The sequence below is a fragment of the Callionymus lyra genome, chromosome 6 (genome assembly GCF_982586985.1).
Source record: "Callionymus lyra chromosome 6, fCalLyr1.hap1.1, whole genome shotgun sequence".
Taxonomy (NCBI): Eukaryota; Metazoa; Chordata; class Actinopteri; order Syngnathiformes; family Callionymidae; genus Callionymus; species Callionymus lyra.
Window position 1 is genome coordinate 5,398,684 of NC_141823.1, and position 16,290 is coordinate 5,414,973.

Consider the following 16,290-nt stretch of genomic DNA (forward strand, 5'->3'; position numbering starts at 1 on the left):
TAGGAGTAGGATAGTGTATTCATCTGGTATCTGATTGTGTCTCTTGGATCAACTACTACGTTTGCTCCAATGGTCCATGAGTACTTGACGGGCTGATGAAGCTTCATGAAGCAGTGTCATATTATTATGAACTCAGTAGGTGGCGCCATCACTTTTAGAAAGAAGTAACATTTCAAGAGATGAGCCGATCAAAGGATATATTTCAGTGCAGACAATACTAACGGACTTCAAAAACGAAGATACTGCGTCACGATGTCCACGAGCCAATTATCTATTTGACTGGAAGTTAAATCAGATTTATATTCTAATTATTTGAATTATACGACGCTAAGAGGATAAATAAAGACAAATGTGTGTTTATTGAGTGATTTAAAGGACATAATTTACTCCGTGAGCCTCGGAGAACAATTTGTTTTTGGGATATATTTCCATATTTTGCGAGTACACATGACAAAACAATTAAAAAAACAACATATTTGCATGCAAATTAATCACAGGAAAGGCAGCGTTCCCTTGAGTGCCGGAGCCCTGCGAGCGCAGAGCATCACAATCCACTGCAGATGCCGTTTTCCTCATCAGTTTTCACACAAACGCCAGCTCTGTGTAATGCTAAGCTCACTAAATATAATTAAGAATTTTGGGGTATCAAAGCGTTCCCGAGCGAGACTCCTGCTTCAAATCTACATCCAGTGTGTAGTCGATGGTTGTTCGTCGCACTCGCTCATCCTCGCTCAAATCTTCGTTTCTCTTCTCAGCTCCGTACTCCAAGCCCGTGATACTGCTGGAGCCGGAGTCGAACCTGCGCCCGGGCGACCAGCTGGCGTTGACCTGCCACTCGTACGGGGGGTACCCGGAGGCCGGGGTCATCTGGCAGGACGGCGGCGGACGCAACCTGACCGACAACATCACCACCTCGTTCGTGGCCAACGAGGACGGGCTGTTCGTCATGAAGAGCGTTCTGAACGTGGTGCTGGAGCCCAACTGCACCTACAGCTGCATCCTCGTCAACCCCCTGCTGGCCGAAGAAGACTTCGCCGTCGTCACCATCACAGGTGAGTCGCACCTGTCCTCGGAAAACAAATGATTCTACCTGTTCATTTAACCAGGAAGTGTTGCCTTAAGAGCCCCAGAAATAAATTCAATTGTAACTGAGCATTGAAAAATTAAGTGAAATTTAATTATTTTTTAATTGTCAAGGAAACGGAAAATTACAAATTTGTAACTTGATTTACAAATGTGTTGTTAGATCCTCAACTGCATAAGTGGAGTTACAAATGCCTAACTTGATCTACTAATGCATTCCTCAATTTACAAATGTGTAACTTGATTTATAAATGCGTAACTTGAATTGGAAATGCGTAATTTAAATTACAAGTGCATAACTTGATTTACAAATGAGTAACTTAATTTACAAATGTGTAACTTCATTACCAAATGTGTAACTTGAATTACAAATGCGCATATTCAATTACAAATGCGTAACTTGATTTACAAATGCATAACTTATAATAAAAATGCCTATCTTTATTTACAAATGCGTAACTTGATTTACAAATGCATAACTTATTAACAAATGTGTAACTTAATTTAGGAATGCATAACTTAATTCACACATGTGTAACTTGATTTACAAATAAATAAAGTGATTTACAAATGCATAACTTATTAACAAATGTGTAACTTAATTTACAAATACGTGACTCAAATTACAAATGCGGAACTTGATATACGAATGCGTAACTTAATTAACTAATGTGTAACTTAATTTACAAATACGTGACTCAAATTACAAATGCGGAACTTGATATACGAATGCGTAACTTAATTAACTAATGTGTTACTTAATTTACAAATGTGTAACTTCATTACCAAATGTGTAACTTGAATTACAAATGCGTAACTTGTAATAAAAATGCCTAACTTTATTTACAAATGCGTAACTTGATTTACAAATGCATAACTTATTAACAAATGTGTAACTTAATTTAAGAATGCATAACTTAATTTACAAATGCATAACTTAATTCACACATGTGTAACTTGATTTATAAATGCGTAACTTGAATAAAAAATGCGTAACTTGATTTACGAAAGCGTAACTTAATTAACAAATGTGTAACTTAATTTATAAATGCGTAAATTGAATTACATATGCATAACTGGAATTAAAAATGCGTAACTTGAATTAAAAATGCGTAACTTGATTAAACAAATGCGTAACGTGAAATAGAAATGTGTAACTTAATTTACAAATACGTGACTCAAATTACAAATGCGGGACTTGATATACGAATGCGTAACTTAATTAACTAATGTGTTACTTAATTTACAAATGCGTAACTTCATTACCAAATGTGTAGCTTGAATTACAAATGCGTAACTTGTAATAAAAATGCCTAACTACTTTACAAATGCGTAACTTGATTTACAAATGCATAACTTATTAACAAATGTGTAACTTAATTTAGGAATGCATAACTTAATTTACAAATGCATAACTTAATTCACACATGCGTAACTTGATTTACAAATGCGGAACTTGAATAAAAAATGCGTAACTTGATTTACGAAAGTGTAACTTAATTAACAAATGTGTAACTTAATTTATAAATGCGTAAATTGAATTCCATATGCATAACTGGAATTAAAAATGCGTAACTTGAATTAAAAATGCGTAACTTGATTAAACAAATGCGTAACTTGAAATAGAAATGTGTAACTTAATTTACAAATACGTGACTCAAATTACAAATGCGGAACTTGATATACGAATGCGAAACTTAATTAACTAATGTGTTACTTCATTTACAAATGCGGAACTTCACTTACAAATGTGAATTTGATATAAATGTACAGTAAGATAGACGAGTAGAGAAGAAAACACAAGGTCTAAAGAAATGTTGTTGCAACGACCCGGTGCCGCCAGCAGGTCAGCGAGTACTTCACTCCCACTGGTGCTGCTGGTGTCCTTCACTCTTGATAAGACTTCCATGTAAGTTTGCTGAGTCTCTAATGGATGCATTGCTGTGAGAAATCAGCTCATAAATAAGCGGAGGTGGTTGGAGGCTCGCTCTCTGGGACGGACCTTGGACTGCGACTGTCGAGGCAGAGGTCAGCGAGCGTTGCTCCACTGGGCTGGGAAATAACTCTGCTGTCTGGAGAACGGGACGGCCGATTGGCAGATCAGGCCTGCTGGACGGCCGAGGCTGGGTGGCCTTTCCCGACGTCTGGTTGCCCTTTTCAGGAACATGAAAGATAAGTGGGCGCTGCTGGGGCGTGGGAAGCGAGCACATGGTGGGAATGAATTATGACAGCGAGGTAACAAAAGATTGAGGCTAGCGTCAGGGTAATTTGAGTTTTGCTGGAAATACCTGCTTTTTTTATCACCTTTCTTTCACTTTTTGTTTCCTTCTTTACAATCCTTCTTTACCACAGGTGATAAAATGGTCGTTTAGATGTTAATGGATTTTTAAAGACGACTGGATTTCGACGTATTTGGTCGGAACGCTTTCTTCAGGCTCAGACTTAAAAAAAAAAAAGTGCTTATAGTCATGATTGAAACTTCTACTGCACCAAAAGTTACACTTTTACAACCAAGAGAATTATTCCATGTAGCATGTGTTGAACTCAAGTGAGTATATTAACATTTTATTTTAAACATCAGGTTTTTGCCTGGCCATGAGTTCAAAACATATTTAGCTAATATGTGCTTTAAGAATTAGATTGGATTAGATTAGATAGACTTTATTAATCCTTCTGAAGATCTCTTTCAGGAAATTTGGTTTCCAGTTCACAGCACAGTTTAAAAACAAGAATGCAAGAAGGGAAAATAAAAAGAACAAAGTGCAAGGGATGACAAAGTGCAAATATAAAGAACATAGACCAAAGAAACTAAAGGAAAATCTAGACTAAATTTCGATGGTTTTTTATGATTTATATTTAGGATACAAATAAATCGAAATGTGATTATTCTTTTTTTTTTTTCTTAGTGTAGATTTTGTATTATGTTCGTCCATTTTTTTCTTCGTTAGTTAATTGATTTGGCTTGTCTCTCAAAACAGTCCCTTATATAATACCTTTTGAATTTAGTCTGAAATAATAAAAAATGGAAAAAGTTGGGTTTAATTTAATTTATTTCTTTCTCTTGTTTTACACTTGACAATAGAATAATTAGGAAAAACCCATAATAAATGAAATGAAACCCAACTTTGTCTTCTTTTTTATTTTTTCATTGTAGGAACAAAGGGTAGAAGACGGTGAAGCCAAACCTGAGCAGAACCAATTACAAAACTTTTGTGTGCGACATAAACACACTTTGTAGAAGGTTGTTGCTGAAAGGTTGCTGGTTTATCTTTGTAGTGAAGAGAAGTGAAACAGATAGAAACACTTAAAGCAAGATTGTTTTGGTAACATTCCAGGAACACAACATACCATATGTTTTTTCCAATAGGGAAAACAGGTGATCCTAGTATTGTGTAGCCAGAAAACCACACATTTTTTTTTAGCATTGTTATTTTGTGTTTTTTATTTCATGAAAGTGTGTGTGAAATAAAATCATTTGATTATATTTTTAAACTTTATTCACAAATGTTATTAACTTGATTAACAAATCTGCAACTTGATTTAACCAATGTGTATTTGATGTACAAATTAGTACAGAATCTCGGTTTACAAATTTACAACTTGAATTACAAATGTGTAACTTGATTTACACATTTGTAACTTGATTTACAAATGTTGTAGTTGTGTTGTTTTGTGGTGAAATGAGTATCTGGTATCGGTATCTGCTCCGAAGATGCATCGTCAGTGACGTAGCTTCAGTTTAACTTCATCTACGTCCCTAAGATGGAGGATCTTGAGGCTGGAAAGTAAGTAAGTAATGAGTCATTTATATTCATATAGCGCTTTTCCAGACCAGGGTCACAAAGCACTTAAACAATCAAAACAATATTCAATAAAGTATATACTTTAAAGGTCAAGATAAAACTGAGAACAACACAAGTGTCCATCGATCCACACTAAAAAATTTTGCCATTTGAGTGCGGATTGTGCACTACATTTTCGTACACTGCTCTTTGGGATGCACTTGTGCACTCAGAATATTAAATGTAAGTCCAGATGTGCATAATTTGGAACATACCCCTGGACTCAGATTTAGTAGTGCTGATCTCAACTGAGTAAGAAACAAGTAAGTCAGTAAGTAAGTAAGTAATATTTATTTATATAGCGCTTTTCCAGACCAGGGTCACAAAGCGCTTAAACAATCAAAACAATACTCAAAAAAGTATATACTTTAAAGATCAAGATAATACTGAGAACAACACAGGAGTTCCAGAAAACCAAGGAAAAGCCTGAACAAATAGAAACGTCTTAAGATGTTTCTTAAAGGAGTCAGTAGATCCATCAAGCGCAAAGAGAGAGGAAGATCGTTCCAAAGCTGAGGAGCAACAGTCTGGAAGGATTTCTCTCCTCTGGTCCGGAAGCGTGATTCTGATCCACAGACCTCAGAGCCCGAGCTGGGGTGTAAGGCTGGATCAGATCAGTGATGTAAGGAGGAGCCTGACCATGAATAGATCTGAAAGTAAGAACCAGAATTTTAATGTTGATCCTGAAAGAAACTGGAAGCCAGTGAAGAGTTTTAAGGACCGGAGAAATGTGAGTTCTTCTACTAGAGCGGGTTAGAATTCTCACTGCAGAGTTCTGAATCAACTGCAGGCATGTAATGAATGTAGAGTAACATTATGTAGTGAGTCGTTGACCTTGAGTCCATGAACGAAGTCACACCGAGAGCGTCCCCCCCGCGGTAAACTCGGGGAAAAAAACCCTTAATTAAAAAAACTCGGCAATCAGTCGTACCCCGGAGTCACTTCCTCGCCGTCACGAGCTCCCGACGACGGGAAAAGAGTAGTTAGCAAACACGCCGAAGATTCCCAGTCTTTTACTTTGCCTCGATTCAAGAGGGTGCCGCTTGAAAACGAGAATGCATTTGCATTTGTTGACAACAGCTGGTGTGTGCTTAACAGCTTCTGTAATTAATTCTGACCCGGCAGAACACCCCGGCGCCGGAGCGTGCGGAGCTCCATCACCACACTCTGGCGGAGGAGAATCTTGTTATGAAAATGACTGGAATCTACTTAAAATTATAAATGGACTATGACAGAAGAGAAAGAGAAGGACGGCTGAGGTGGAGGGTGTGTGGTGGTGAGGGGGTGGGGGGGGGTTTGGGGTGCACGCGGACTGGAATTTCACACTCCGTGCAATGTCTGATTGAAAAATTACAAGTGTAATACAAATTTCCCGCAGGCAGTGCAGGAGTAGTGTGAGGTTAATTTGGAGAAAACAAACCGCTTCTACCTGTGCGGAGTGAGGCGGCGTTCCACTTTGGGAAGTCTGTGTTAAGTCATCCGTGGTCGTCTCAACCCTCTTACACTCAATTGAACTCACCAGAAGGATTCGTACAACCTTGACTTGTTTTTTTTTTTTTTTTCACTATTAACGTTCCATCTCAGACGGCGCAGCGAAGGAAAGCAAACATTTTTAATTTTTTTCCTGTTGTGCCGATGGAGGCGTGTTTTCGGGATTCATCGTGCATGGCTTGGGATTTAAGGAGCGAGAGAATCGTGGGCCAAAAATTGAGGTTTGGTTTTTCAAGATAACAATAGTTTCTGCCTGAAGAACGCCAACTAGTGGTGAGTATTAGCAAAAACCTCACTAAACCATATACGTTTCAATAATGCCTTCAATCTACTCATCCATCCGTTCGTCTGTCTGTGTTGGTTTATATACTCTGTAACAACTGTTCTAATGAAACATCATTTTTACTCTTTACTCTTTGCAAGCCATTTAAATGTATTTTTTGTCTATAAATGTCTTGAAACATGACATTTTTTTTGGACTTTGAATGTAAATATGAGACACATTATGAAATTAAATCACATGTTTTTTATCTTTGAATAAGACATTTTTCCTGAGAGGTGATTTTGACTTTGTTTTCGGTCTTTTAAGCTCAAGAAATTATATATGTTTTAATTAAAACATTACGTTATCCACTTTAAACGCCTCTTCTCTTTTCGGGTTGTGTTGGGTGTAGCGTATCCCAGCTACCTAGGGCGAGAGGCAGAACATTTAGAGAGCTCAAAGCTCTCAAAGCTTTACCTTTTTTTTTTACAGTGGTAGGAAACTAGAGAAAACCATGATAACCACTGGTTAGTGATGTGTTGATGAAGCTTCATGAAACAGTGGCATTATCTTCAGAGTCCACTAGATGGCATCTCTACACTATTTGACCTTGTTTTGAACGACTGTTCTAATGAAACATAATTTTTAAACTGATAGCGCCACCTACTGACCTCTGGACAACATGACACTGTTTCATGAAGCTTCATCAACACATCTCTGACCTCCTAGTGAAGGTGTTAGGGGGTTGGGGGGAAGAACTCATTTGGGTCAAGGTAGAACAGTCCAATAGGCTGAGAAGACTTGGATCCTTGTCATTGATCACCATTGCTTTTGTAGTTAAAGGCCAAATAAGACGAATTAAAATGATTCATACTTATTTTATTGGAGGACGGTCCCTAGAAACCAGTGTCAATCGGGTCAGGGGGAAAGAGGGAACAAGAGGCTCAGAATACCCCTATGAAAATTCAAATAAGTCAAGTTTTTTACATTTAAATATTGTACAATACATTATGGGCTGTGTGGTATAAAATTAATTTCACAAACATGCGGTGACAAACCTCTATGTTTGACCAATCACAGCAGAGTGGGTGTGATTATGGTCAACAAGATTTAATCTACAGTGGGCGCGGCTTAAGATAATTTTCTAATGTCAATATTTCAATGAAAAGAGAGTTTTGTACGAACACACACACACTGGCAACTAAGAAAAACTGCACATACTGCAAGCTACTTCTTTTTTTTTTTACATTCTTTTATGCTGCACTAGCAAATGGAAACATTTAGCAGACCCACTTCCAGCGGTGAAATCTCTCCGGAACAGATGATTTTAATGAAGAGACGAATGATGGAAAACGCTTCAGTCCTGAAATGAACCGTGGCCTGAGAGCTTGTCCGGGGCCAACTTTTTCCAGACCTCAAATGTTTTTGAGATTTACGGCATCAAACCAGCTTTCTTTTTTTTTTTTTGCTTACTTTGAATTTTTACGATGTCATTCATCTCCTGGAAATGTTGGACGTCTAAAGTATTGGCAGTACAGTGACTTAAATGGAAGGAATGTCCGCCTGGACGTGTAGCACAAGTCGATAAGTAAAGGTGAGATTCTGGTCGCTGCATTCCCAGAAACACCCCGAGAATGTGAGAGCGTCTACATCTCGTCACAAATGTTCCTCTTTCTTAGATGATGACTGGGCGTCCAAGTAACCACTCCTAAACTGCTGAGACCATTGTTTGTATCAACTCTGGACATTTTTAGTTTCTTTTAATATTTCAGCAACTACATCTAATCTTTTTTTCTTTTTTTTTTAAAATACTTTTTAAACATACAAGTGCTATTAATACTATTTAAATATTAAGAGATACAGATACCCAATAATCTAACAGTAATGGCACTGACATTAACAGGAAGTAGATTTTGGTTATTTATTTTTGACATTTTAAAATGTAGTTAAAAAAATAATGGTTAGTATCAGTTTCAAGAACCTGCCTGGTAGTGATTTGGGTTGATGAGACCTCATGAGGCGTGATGGACAAAATCATGTCCAGTGTCCATCAGAGGCGACGAGGTGGAGATAGTGGACAACTATAAGTACCTTGGTGTGTGTCTGGACAGTAAACTGGTCCTGCAACACAGACCATGTATATAAGAAAGTTCAGAGTAGACTGTACTTTCTGAGGAGGCTTCAATCATTTCACATCTGCAGGTAGCTCCTCTGCATGTTCTACCAGTCTGTGGTGGCCAGTGTTTGATGCTGTGGTGTGTTGGGGTGGAAATGTGTCCAAGAGTCAACGGGTTGATCAGGAGCTCTGTGGTTGAAGCTGGACTCACTGGTGACAAGAGATCACTGGACAAACTAGTCTCTAGTTTCTTCTCGTCTGGACTATTGTAACAGTTTGTTTTCATGTCTTAACAAGAAGGATGTGTCTCGCCTGCAGTTGATTCAGAACTCTGCAGCGAGAATTCTGACCCGCTCAAGTAGAAGAACTCACATCTCTCCGGTCCTTAAAACTCTTCACTGGCTTCCAGTTTCTTTCAGGATCAACTTTAAAATTCTGGTTCTTACTTTCAGAGCTATTCATGGTCAGACCTTCCATCACTGATCTGATCCAGCCTTACACCCCAGCTCGGGCTCTGAGGTCTGTGGATCAGAATCTACTTATGGTTCCACGCACACGGCTCAGGACCAGAGGAGAGAAATCTTTTCAGGCTGTTGCTCCTAAGCTTTGGAACGATCTTCTCTCTCTTTGCTCTTGATGGATCTACTGACTCCTTTAAGAAACATCTTAAGACGTTTCTATTTGTTCAGGCTTTTCCTTGAATTTCCCGAACTCCTGTGTTGTTCTCAGTATTATCTTGATCTTTAAAGTATGTACTTTTTTGAGTATTGTTTTGATTGTTTAAGCGCTTTGTGACCCTGGTCTCGAAAAGCGCTATATAAATAAATATTACTTACTTACTTACTTACAAACTACTGTCCATCATGGATGATGACATCATCCTCTGAACACTGTCATCAGTGAACAGAGAAGCAGATGCAGCACGAATGCTCCTCCCATGATGCAACACTAATAGACTCAAGGACCCATTCATCCCTCTTGATATTTGTTTTTATAATTCTGAATTTAGGGGCAGGAGTGAAAGGATGATTTTATTTTATGTTTTAATCTTTGTAACCTTTTCTTTGTGCTATTTCCATTGATCTATGTTCTTTATACTTACACTTTGTTATCCTTTGCACTTTGTGCTTTTATTTGAACTTTGTTCTTGTGTTTGCTTTTTATGAATCTATCGTCTTATGTGTTCTGGAAAACCAATTTCCCCACAAGATTAATACAATCTATGTAATCTAATCTAATCTAATCTAATCCTGTATCACAATACAGTTTGAAAGACCACTAGACGTCACCCTCAGTGGAAATGATGTTTCATTGAATTTCTAGATCAGGGTCAAAGATTTTAAATCAGCCCTAAATAACATAAGTTTACTTTGAATATTTGTCCGTTATACATATTTGTAGAGAGTTTCCAACAGTCATTTGTTTGAGTCACATGATGAGAAACCATCGTCCATCTGGTTTATCTCCGACTGATTCGCTCTGTTCTTCTGTCAGTTCGGGGAACAAAACAAGCATAAAAAATGCAGGCAAAATGGAGAAGTGGCTGCCAAATGGAGATGCAGCGGATAAAAATGGAGAAAGAGAAATGAAGAAGCGAGAAGGAGGCAGACAAGGTTAGAGGAGGTGAAAAGTAGATGACAGGAAACATGATGGAGACGAAGGAGTTTGCTGAGCTCAGCTGCGGCCAGATATAGTCCAAACATGCATACAGCACTTTGTGTCAAAGGTTTCCTCTTGAATTTGAGAGTCTGGCTGGCATTTTCTTTGTTTTTTTTTCTTCTTCCTGGCTTAGTCCAGGTAGCAGAAGGGAATTGTCAGATTGTTGAGGCAGCGCAGTATCGCTCTGACAGTTTGGTATTTCCCTGGCCTTGAGTTTTGCTTTGTCATCTGCGCAGTGTTTCCACGTTTCCACGAGCGTCAGGTGGTCGGAGGTCCGCGGGCAAATGAAAAGCGCTTTCAGATTAATCTGAACAAAATAAACTGTTGGTATTTCGGGCGGAAATTGGTTTTTGTGATGGTCTGGCGGTCCGACTGTTGAATAGAAAAACTTCAGATAATATATTCAACTTTATCTTTATCATCTGCACAAGTGGATTTCCTGAAGTCCTGGCCTTGTGGACAGAATGCATCGAGGGGTAGTTTTACTTTCCAACCATTACATTATGACCTCTTCACTTTTACTTAAACCTATTGAAACATCCTCCTTGTTATCTCAACGTTGGAGCAAAATACTTTTACCTTTACTACAATACTTTTTTTTCCCGACCAAAATCACAAAAGTATGACAACCGGATATTTTACTTTTTTTGTGTAGTTTGTTTATGGATAATAGTTCAATGAAGTGTGTGTTGAATTCAATTTACAATTTATGTGCACATATTGACGACGTGTTCATTCTTGAAGTTACGACTTTGTCAAGAGTCATGTGGTCTGTAAATTCTACCACACCAGAGTCAAGTACTGGACAATACTACAAGTTTATTCTAGTTCCTACTAGGGGTGTTGGAAAGTATGCAGTATCGATATTCGACAGTACTGAATTGATGTTTTTTTTATTAAAATCATGTTTTATTGTTTACCATAGTTCTTTTATGGTTTATAGTTCAATAAAGTGTGTTTAATATAATATATACATATATACAATTTACATGCAAATATTCAGTGTTTGATAATATTTGTGTACCAATTAAACTTCCAGCCACTAGATAGCAGCAGTCATCATGTCCTCCGCAGTGAAAGGAACAATGGAATCCTGAACGATCTCGACAATGACTGAGGATGAGAGGATACAGTCAAATCCAGCAGCTTTTAAAGCTGATGTTAGGACATATTTTGTTTTCAAAAACAATGAAAGCAGTTACAGCTGAGGACGAGAGGATACAGTGACTCCAGCGGCTTTTAAAGCTGATGTTTAGACATATTTCGTCAAAGTCAAGTACTCGACAATACTACACATATATCATTGTTACTACAGCATAAAAATATATCGCAAAATTCTGACCAATGTACACCCGAGAAAAGGATATAAATCACATTGTTTATATAGGAATCTATACTTTAAGGGGATCAGTTTTATTATAAAACATTTGATCAATTGTTGAAAATCTAAAGCTTTTTTAAAAAATGAACATCAATCTCAAATGCCGCAGAGAGAATTCAACCACTTCAAACATCGCCCTGCAGTCTTGAAAAGTCGTCTAATAATCACTTTTCTCTCAAATCTCCGGAGGTGATCGTTCTCGACGTTGATATTACGAAACAGGGTAAAACAAGGTCAGGCTCAGGCTCGGAAAAACATTATTAATTGCTACGAAAGCCCTGACCCTTATTGCGGGTACGCGCCTCTAATGGGATACGGTTTGTTCTCTGTTCGTTTGATGAGCACAATGAATGTTTTTTTTTCCATCCTCGAGTCTGTTATTCTATACAATCCTGAATCCGGTTTTTTATTCAAACAGCCTCCGATCGATGGTACTTACACCGGCTCGGGAGTCTCGCTCTTTCAATTAAGCATGTCACTTACATGTCCTTCTCGTCGAGTTTGTTGAACATGAGACGCAGCAATTAAAAAAACATCTGAAATTGGGGTGAAAAGGAATGGCTGCATGGCTGAGGGGCCAAACAGAGATGCTCTGACTGGTTCAAAGGTTCTCTCATTAGAGCGACTGTTGTGCACAAATGATTGCAATTATTTCTCTCCTGACATGCGAGCGCCCTTCACTCCCAGCATCCAAAAAAAACTGCTCTCATCATCATCATCATCATCATCATCATCGTGCAACTTTTAAAAACGTCAATCCCGAATAGATGTTGTTCTTATTGGAAAACAAAAAATGGAGGAATAAAAGTAATAAAAATCATACGGAATAAACTGTGAATCCCTCCAGGCGTTAACCCCGGCCACCTCATTTTCCTTCGGCTTTGATGGTTGACTTTGACTGTCCTCTTTCGGCCTCTAAGTAGAGGAAATTTTATCTCCGTATTAAGGCCCAGGCGCTGTTATTTGTCATACTTTGAGTCACGCTGTTCGGCTCTGAGCTATTGCTCGCTGGAAAATCTGTGGTGGGCACTTTCTCGTGCCTGCTTTGCTCTTTCAGAATGTACAATTGCAGAGATAAAACGAGCCTTTTTCCTCTTTTGTGCCGCGATTTAATTTCCCGTTATCATTGTCACCTCTCTGCCACGCTGAGTTAAGTGTTCCGAGGGGTGATTTAATGTCAAACGTGCTCTTCGCCGCGAGATTAAAAAAGCTAAATGTGTTTGTGCGTGGACAGTGTGTTTTTTTGTAGGGAGAAGAATGTGTCATCAGCCTCTGGTGAGTCTCCCTGGACTGACTTTTGGTGAATACATTTTGACTCATCTTCATCTGTAGAGTTTGTTTTCACTCTTCAACTATAAGTGTGTACCAGTACACAGTGTCCATTGATTTGGTCGCCTGAATACGTTGTAATTGTTACCTTATTTGTTCTGTTGTTTGTGTGCTCTGTGAACCTGGTCTGCAAAAAGGCGCTTTACAGACATAGATTACTTACTTACTTACTTACTTATCACACCAAAGGGCTGTAACGACACACTAATCCCATGATACGATAATTGTCGATAAGAAATTAGTCAGGGCTTTGACGACGACAACAAGACAAAAAAGAAACCGTACACTGGCAGGAGGAAGAGGGCGAGACATAAGCTGTGTCTCAAATCACATTCTTCTCTAAGTGCACTGGTTAGTATGCATCAGGATAGTGTACGTACTAACTAGTAACTAATCCTCCACAGATAGTATGTCTCAAATCAAACTCTGCTGCTATGCACTAACAGGAAATGACGCGACAGCTTCTTCTACTGATACTATTTAACAGTGATTTCAACCAGCTGTAAGAACACTAGCGACACCTGCTGGCAGCACGTTTGGTTTGGATCAAGAAATATGAGAAAATAAATATTGGCAAGATATTTACGCTGGTATCAGCAGCGAAGACGTGTCATCCTCCTACTGCTGCTGAAAATGCACCTGTAAGTATAAGATATATATACATATTTTGAGGTAACTTCCATTTACTACGTCAACTGTCACTAAGATGGAGCCGTTTAGGGTAGAAAGTATCCATCGATTCATACTCAGTTTTGTGGGCGTTTTAGTGACAATTTAGTGTGTATGGAGCACTACATTTCACATACTAAGAATTGAGACGCTCTTTTGCACTAAAAATACTAAGTTTAAGTACGCAAGTATGCAATTTGAGACACAGCTATACAGCTGCAGTCACTGTAAGTTGGTTAAGGATGACTTAGACGCCAAATGCAAAATACGAGGGATTTTTTTTAAAAGTACAACAACTCAACAACTTTGTTGAATGACCAACTATCTATGTCACATTGAGCTATGTTAAAAGCAGTGAGTGGTTCTAGCCTTCAATGACCACAACTTTGCGACAAAGCGTATGTGATTCCACGAAAGCAGTGGATATGTGAGATGGTTGCCACAGACATGCGGCCGATAAATGTCGTTGACGGACAGGGATTTTTGAGATAATCGAACTAGCGTACAGTATTCCCTGTAAAACAACCATAACTACCTGTTTTGTCACATTTCCTCGTTTAAGGGGATTATAAATGCTGCTAATAGTCCACATGTGACACCTTATTTGTATTTCTGAATGTATTTATTATGCTGCTAAGAGACTGCACCAATGTATCTTTATGTCAAGGTAGCCTACGTATTGTATTCTTCTGTTCAGGAATGTATTATTTTATGCTGCTGTTATTAATGTTTCCAATGGCACAGGTGAAAGATGAGTTTACTATTTAGATATTTTCTATTCCGAATATGTGTGATATGCTACCAGAATTTTAATCCCTTCCCCAGAATAAATCTTTGATTATGAAATATAATTGCTTTTTTCTTTACATGATAAATATTTGCATAAGATAGTATTGTATGGTGCCTATTCAGAGGGAAAGACAGGTTCTCAGAAAGAAAATGCTGCTCATCAATTGTCTTGAAACAACTATTGATTCATGAATTAGTCAATCATTAGCAATTACAGTGATAATATATACATCATAGTACAGATTGGAATCCAGTAGGATCTGGAATCCTACTAGTACATATTGGAATCCTGCTAATGAACTGGGATCTTAATATTGATATGGGTTGGGGTTTGGGTTTGATTAAATCAAAATAACATATTACTATTTAACTACTAAAATAACATTTTGATGTAATCCGAATTTCTCCTATTAGAATCGGAGATTGTCCTGGTAGAATTCCCATTTGTTGTACTAATACAGATTGGAATTCCAATCTCTTCTAGTACGATCTGGAATCCTACTAGTACAGATTGGAATTCCAATCTTTACTTTGACATATATATTTTTCACTGTCTTTTAGAACTGAAAGCCCAAATATGTCCTAACATTATTATTATTACTATTAAAAAGCTACTGGAGTCTACTGTATCCTCTTGTCCTCAGTCATCACAAGGATCTTGCAGGATTTGATTATTCCTTTAGCTGCAGAGGATGTATTGACTGCTGCCATCTAGAGGCTGGAATATTTGCTTGGTAATTGTAAAGAAAAAAAAATAATTTATTTTACTCACACTTTATTCAATATAAATGAATTAAAAAGAAATATAAATATGAGTCTCGTTGTCCATCTTGGATTGTGATTGACATAATTATTCAAAGAAAAGACGATCTTGATCATTTGCTGACTCGTTCTTTCAAAGATTAAATTTGGGAACTCAAATGTATCCTACACAAATAGTTTCAGATTTGAGTCATTAGTGGAACTTTTTAAGAAAAAGCTTGACACAGATGTTATTTGTAACACAATAAATGCTGGCCATAAAAAAAACCCCACTATTTTTCAGTGTAAAAACTTGTCAATCAAGAGTTACCAGGCCGTAACACCAGTTCTACAACACTATGCCAGCCTTTTGGTTTGATCCGTCTTGTGCAGATAACAAGTACAGACAGTGTGAATAGTACAATTATAATTTACCATCTATATAAAGCAAACACATGCATTCACTTCCTGAACCTGTGGCATTTTGTTTCAGGATTGGAAATCCATCTAAAACTGATAATGGGCTGATGAGGCTTCACGACATTTGTACTTTCTGTTTCTTAAACACTGGCATCTTTGTAGCTCAATATATCAACATTAATCTACTTTTATTTGAGCGGGGCCACGCCACACACACCTACGATATAGTGAACCATTCACAATGGCTAAATCATCGCCATCACTTTTTTGGACCTTCTGTGTAGATTCCACACAAACCTGGCACAATCCTGCGAGAGGAATTGGTTTCACTCTTTCCTCCAAAATCATATTAGTCATAGCTTTTCATGATCCGCCGCCGCTTCCACGGCTGGGCACACCTTCAAAGTTGGACTTTTTTTTAAAAATTATTCCTTCACTCCATTGACGTTGGAACTCTGCAGCTGATTGCGCCGTGAATCCTTCGCCCAGAAAGACGTTTGCGAGCTCG

The 16,290-nt window shown here is 38.0% G+C and overlaps 1 protein-coding gene across 1 annotated transcript in view; it reads left to right on the forward strand.

The window, feature by feature from the left end:
• The window catches only part of cd276 (CD276 molecule), a 135,647-nt gene that overhangs the window by 47,221 nt on the left and 72,136 nt on the right, over nucleotides 1-16,290 (forward strand). The window contains exon 4 of the mRNA XM_087793161.1: nucleotides 756-1,052. Within this exon, the coding sequence (XP_087649287.1) occupies nucleotides 756-1,052 (297 nt within the window). The remainder of the gene's footprint in view (nucleotides 1-755; nucleotides 1,053-16,290) is intronic.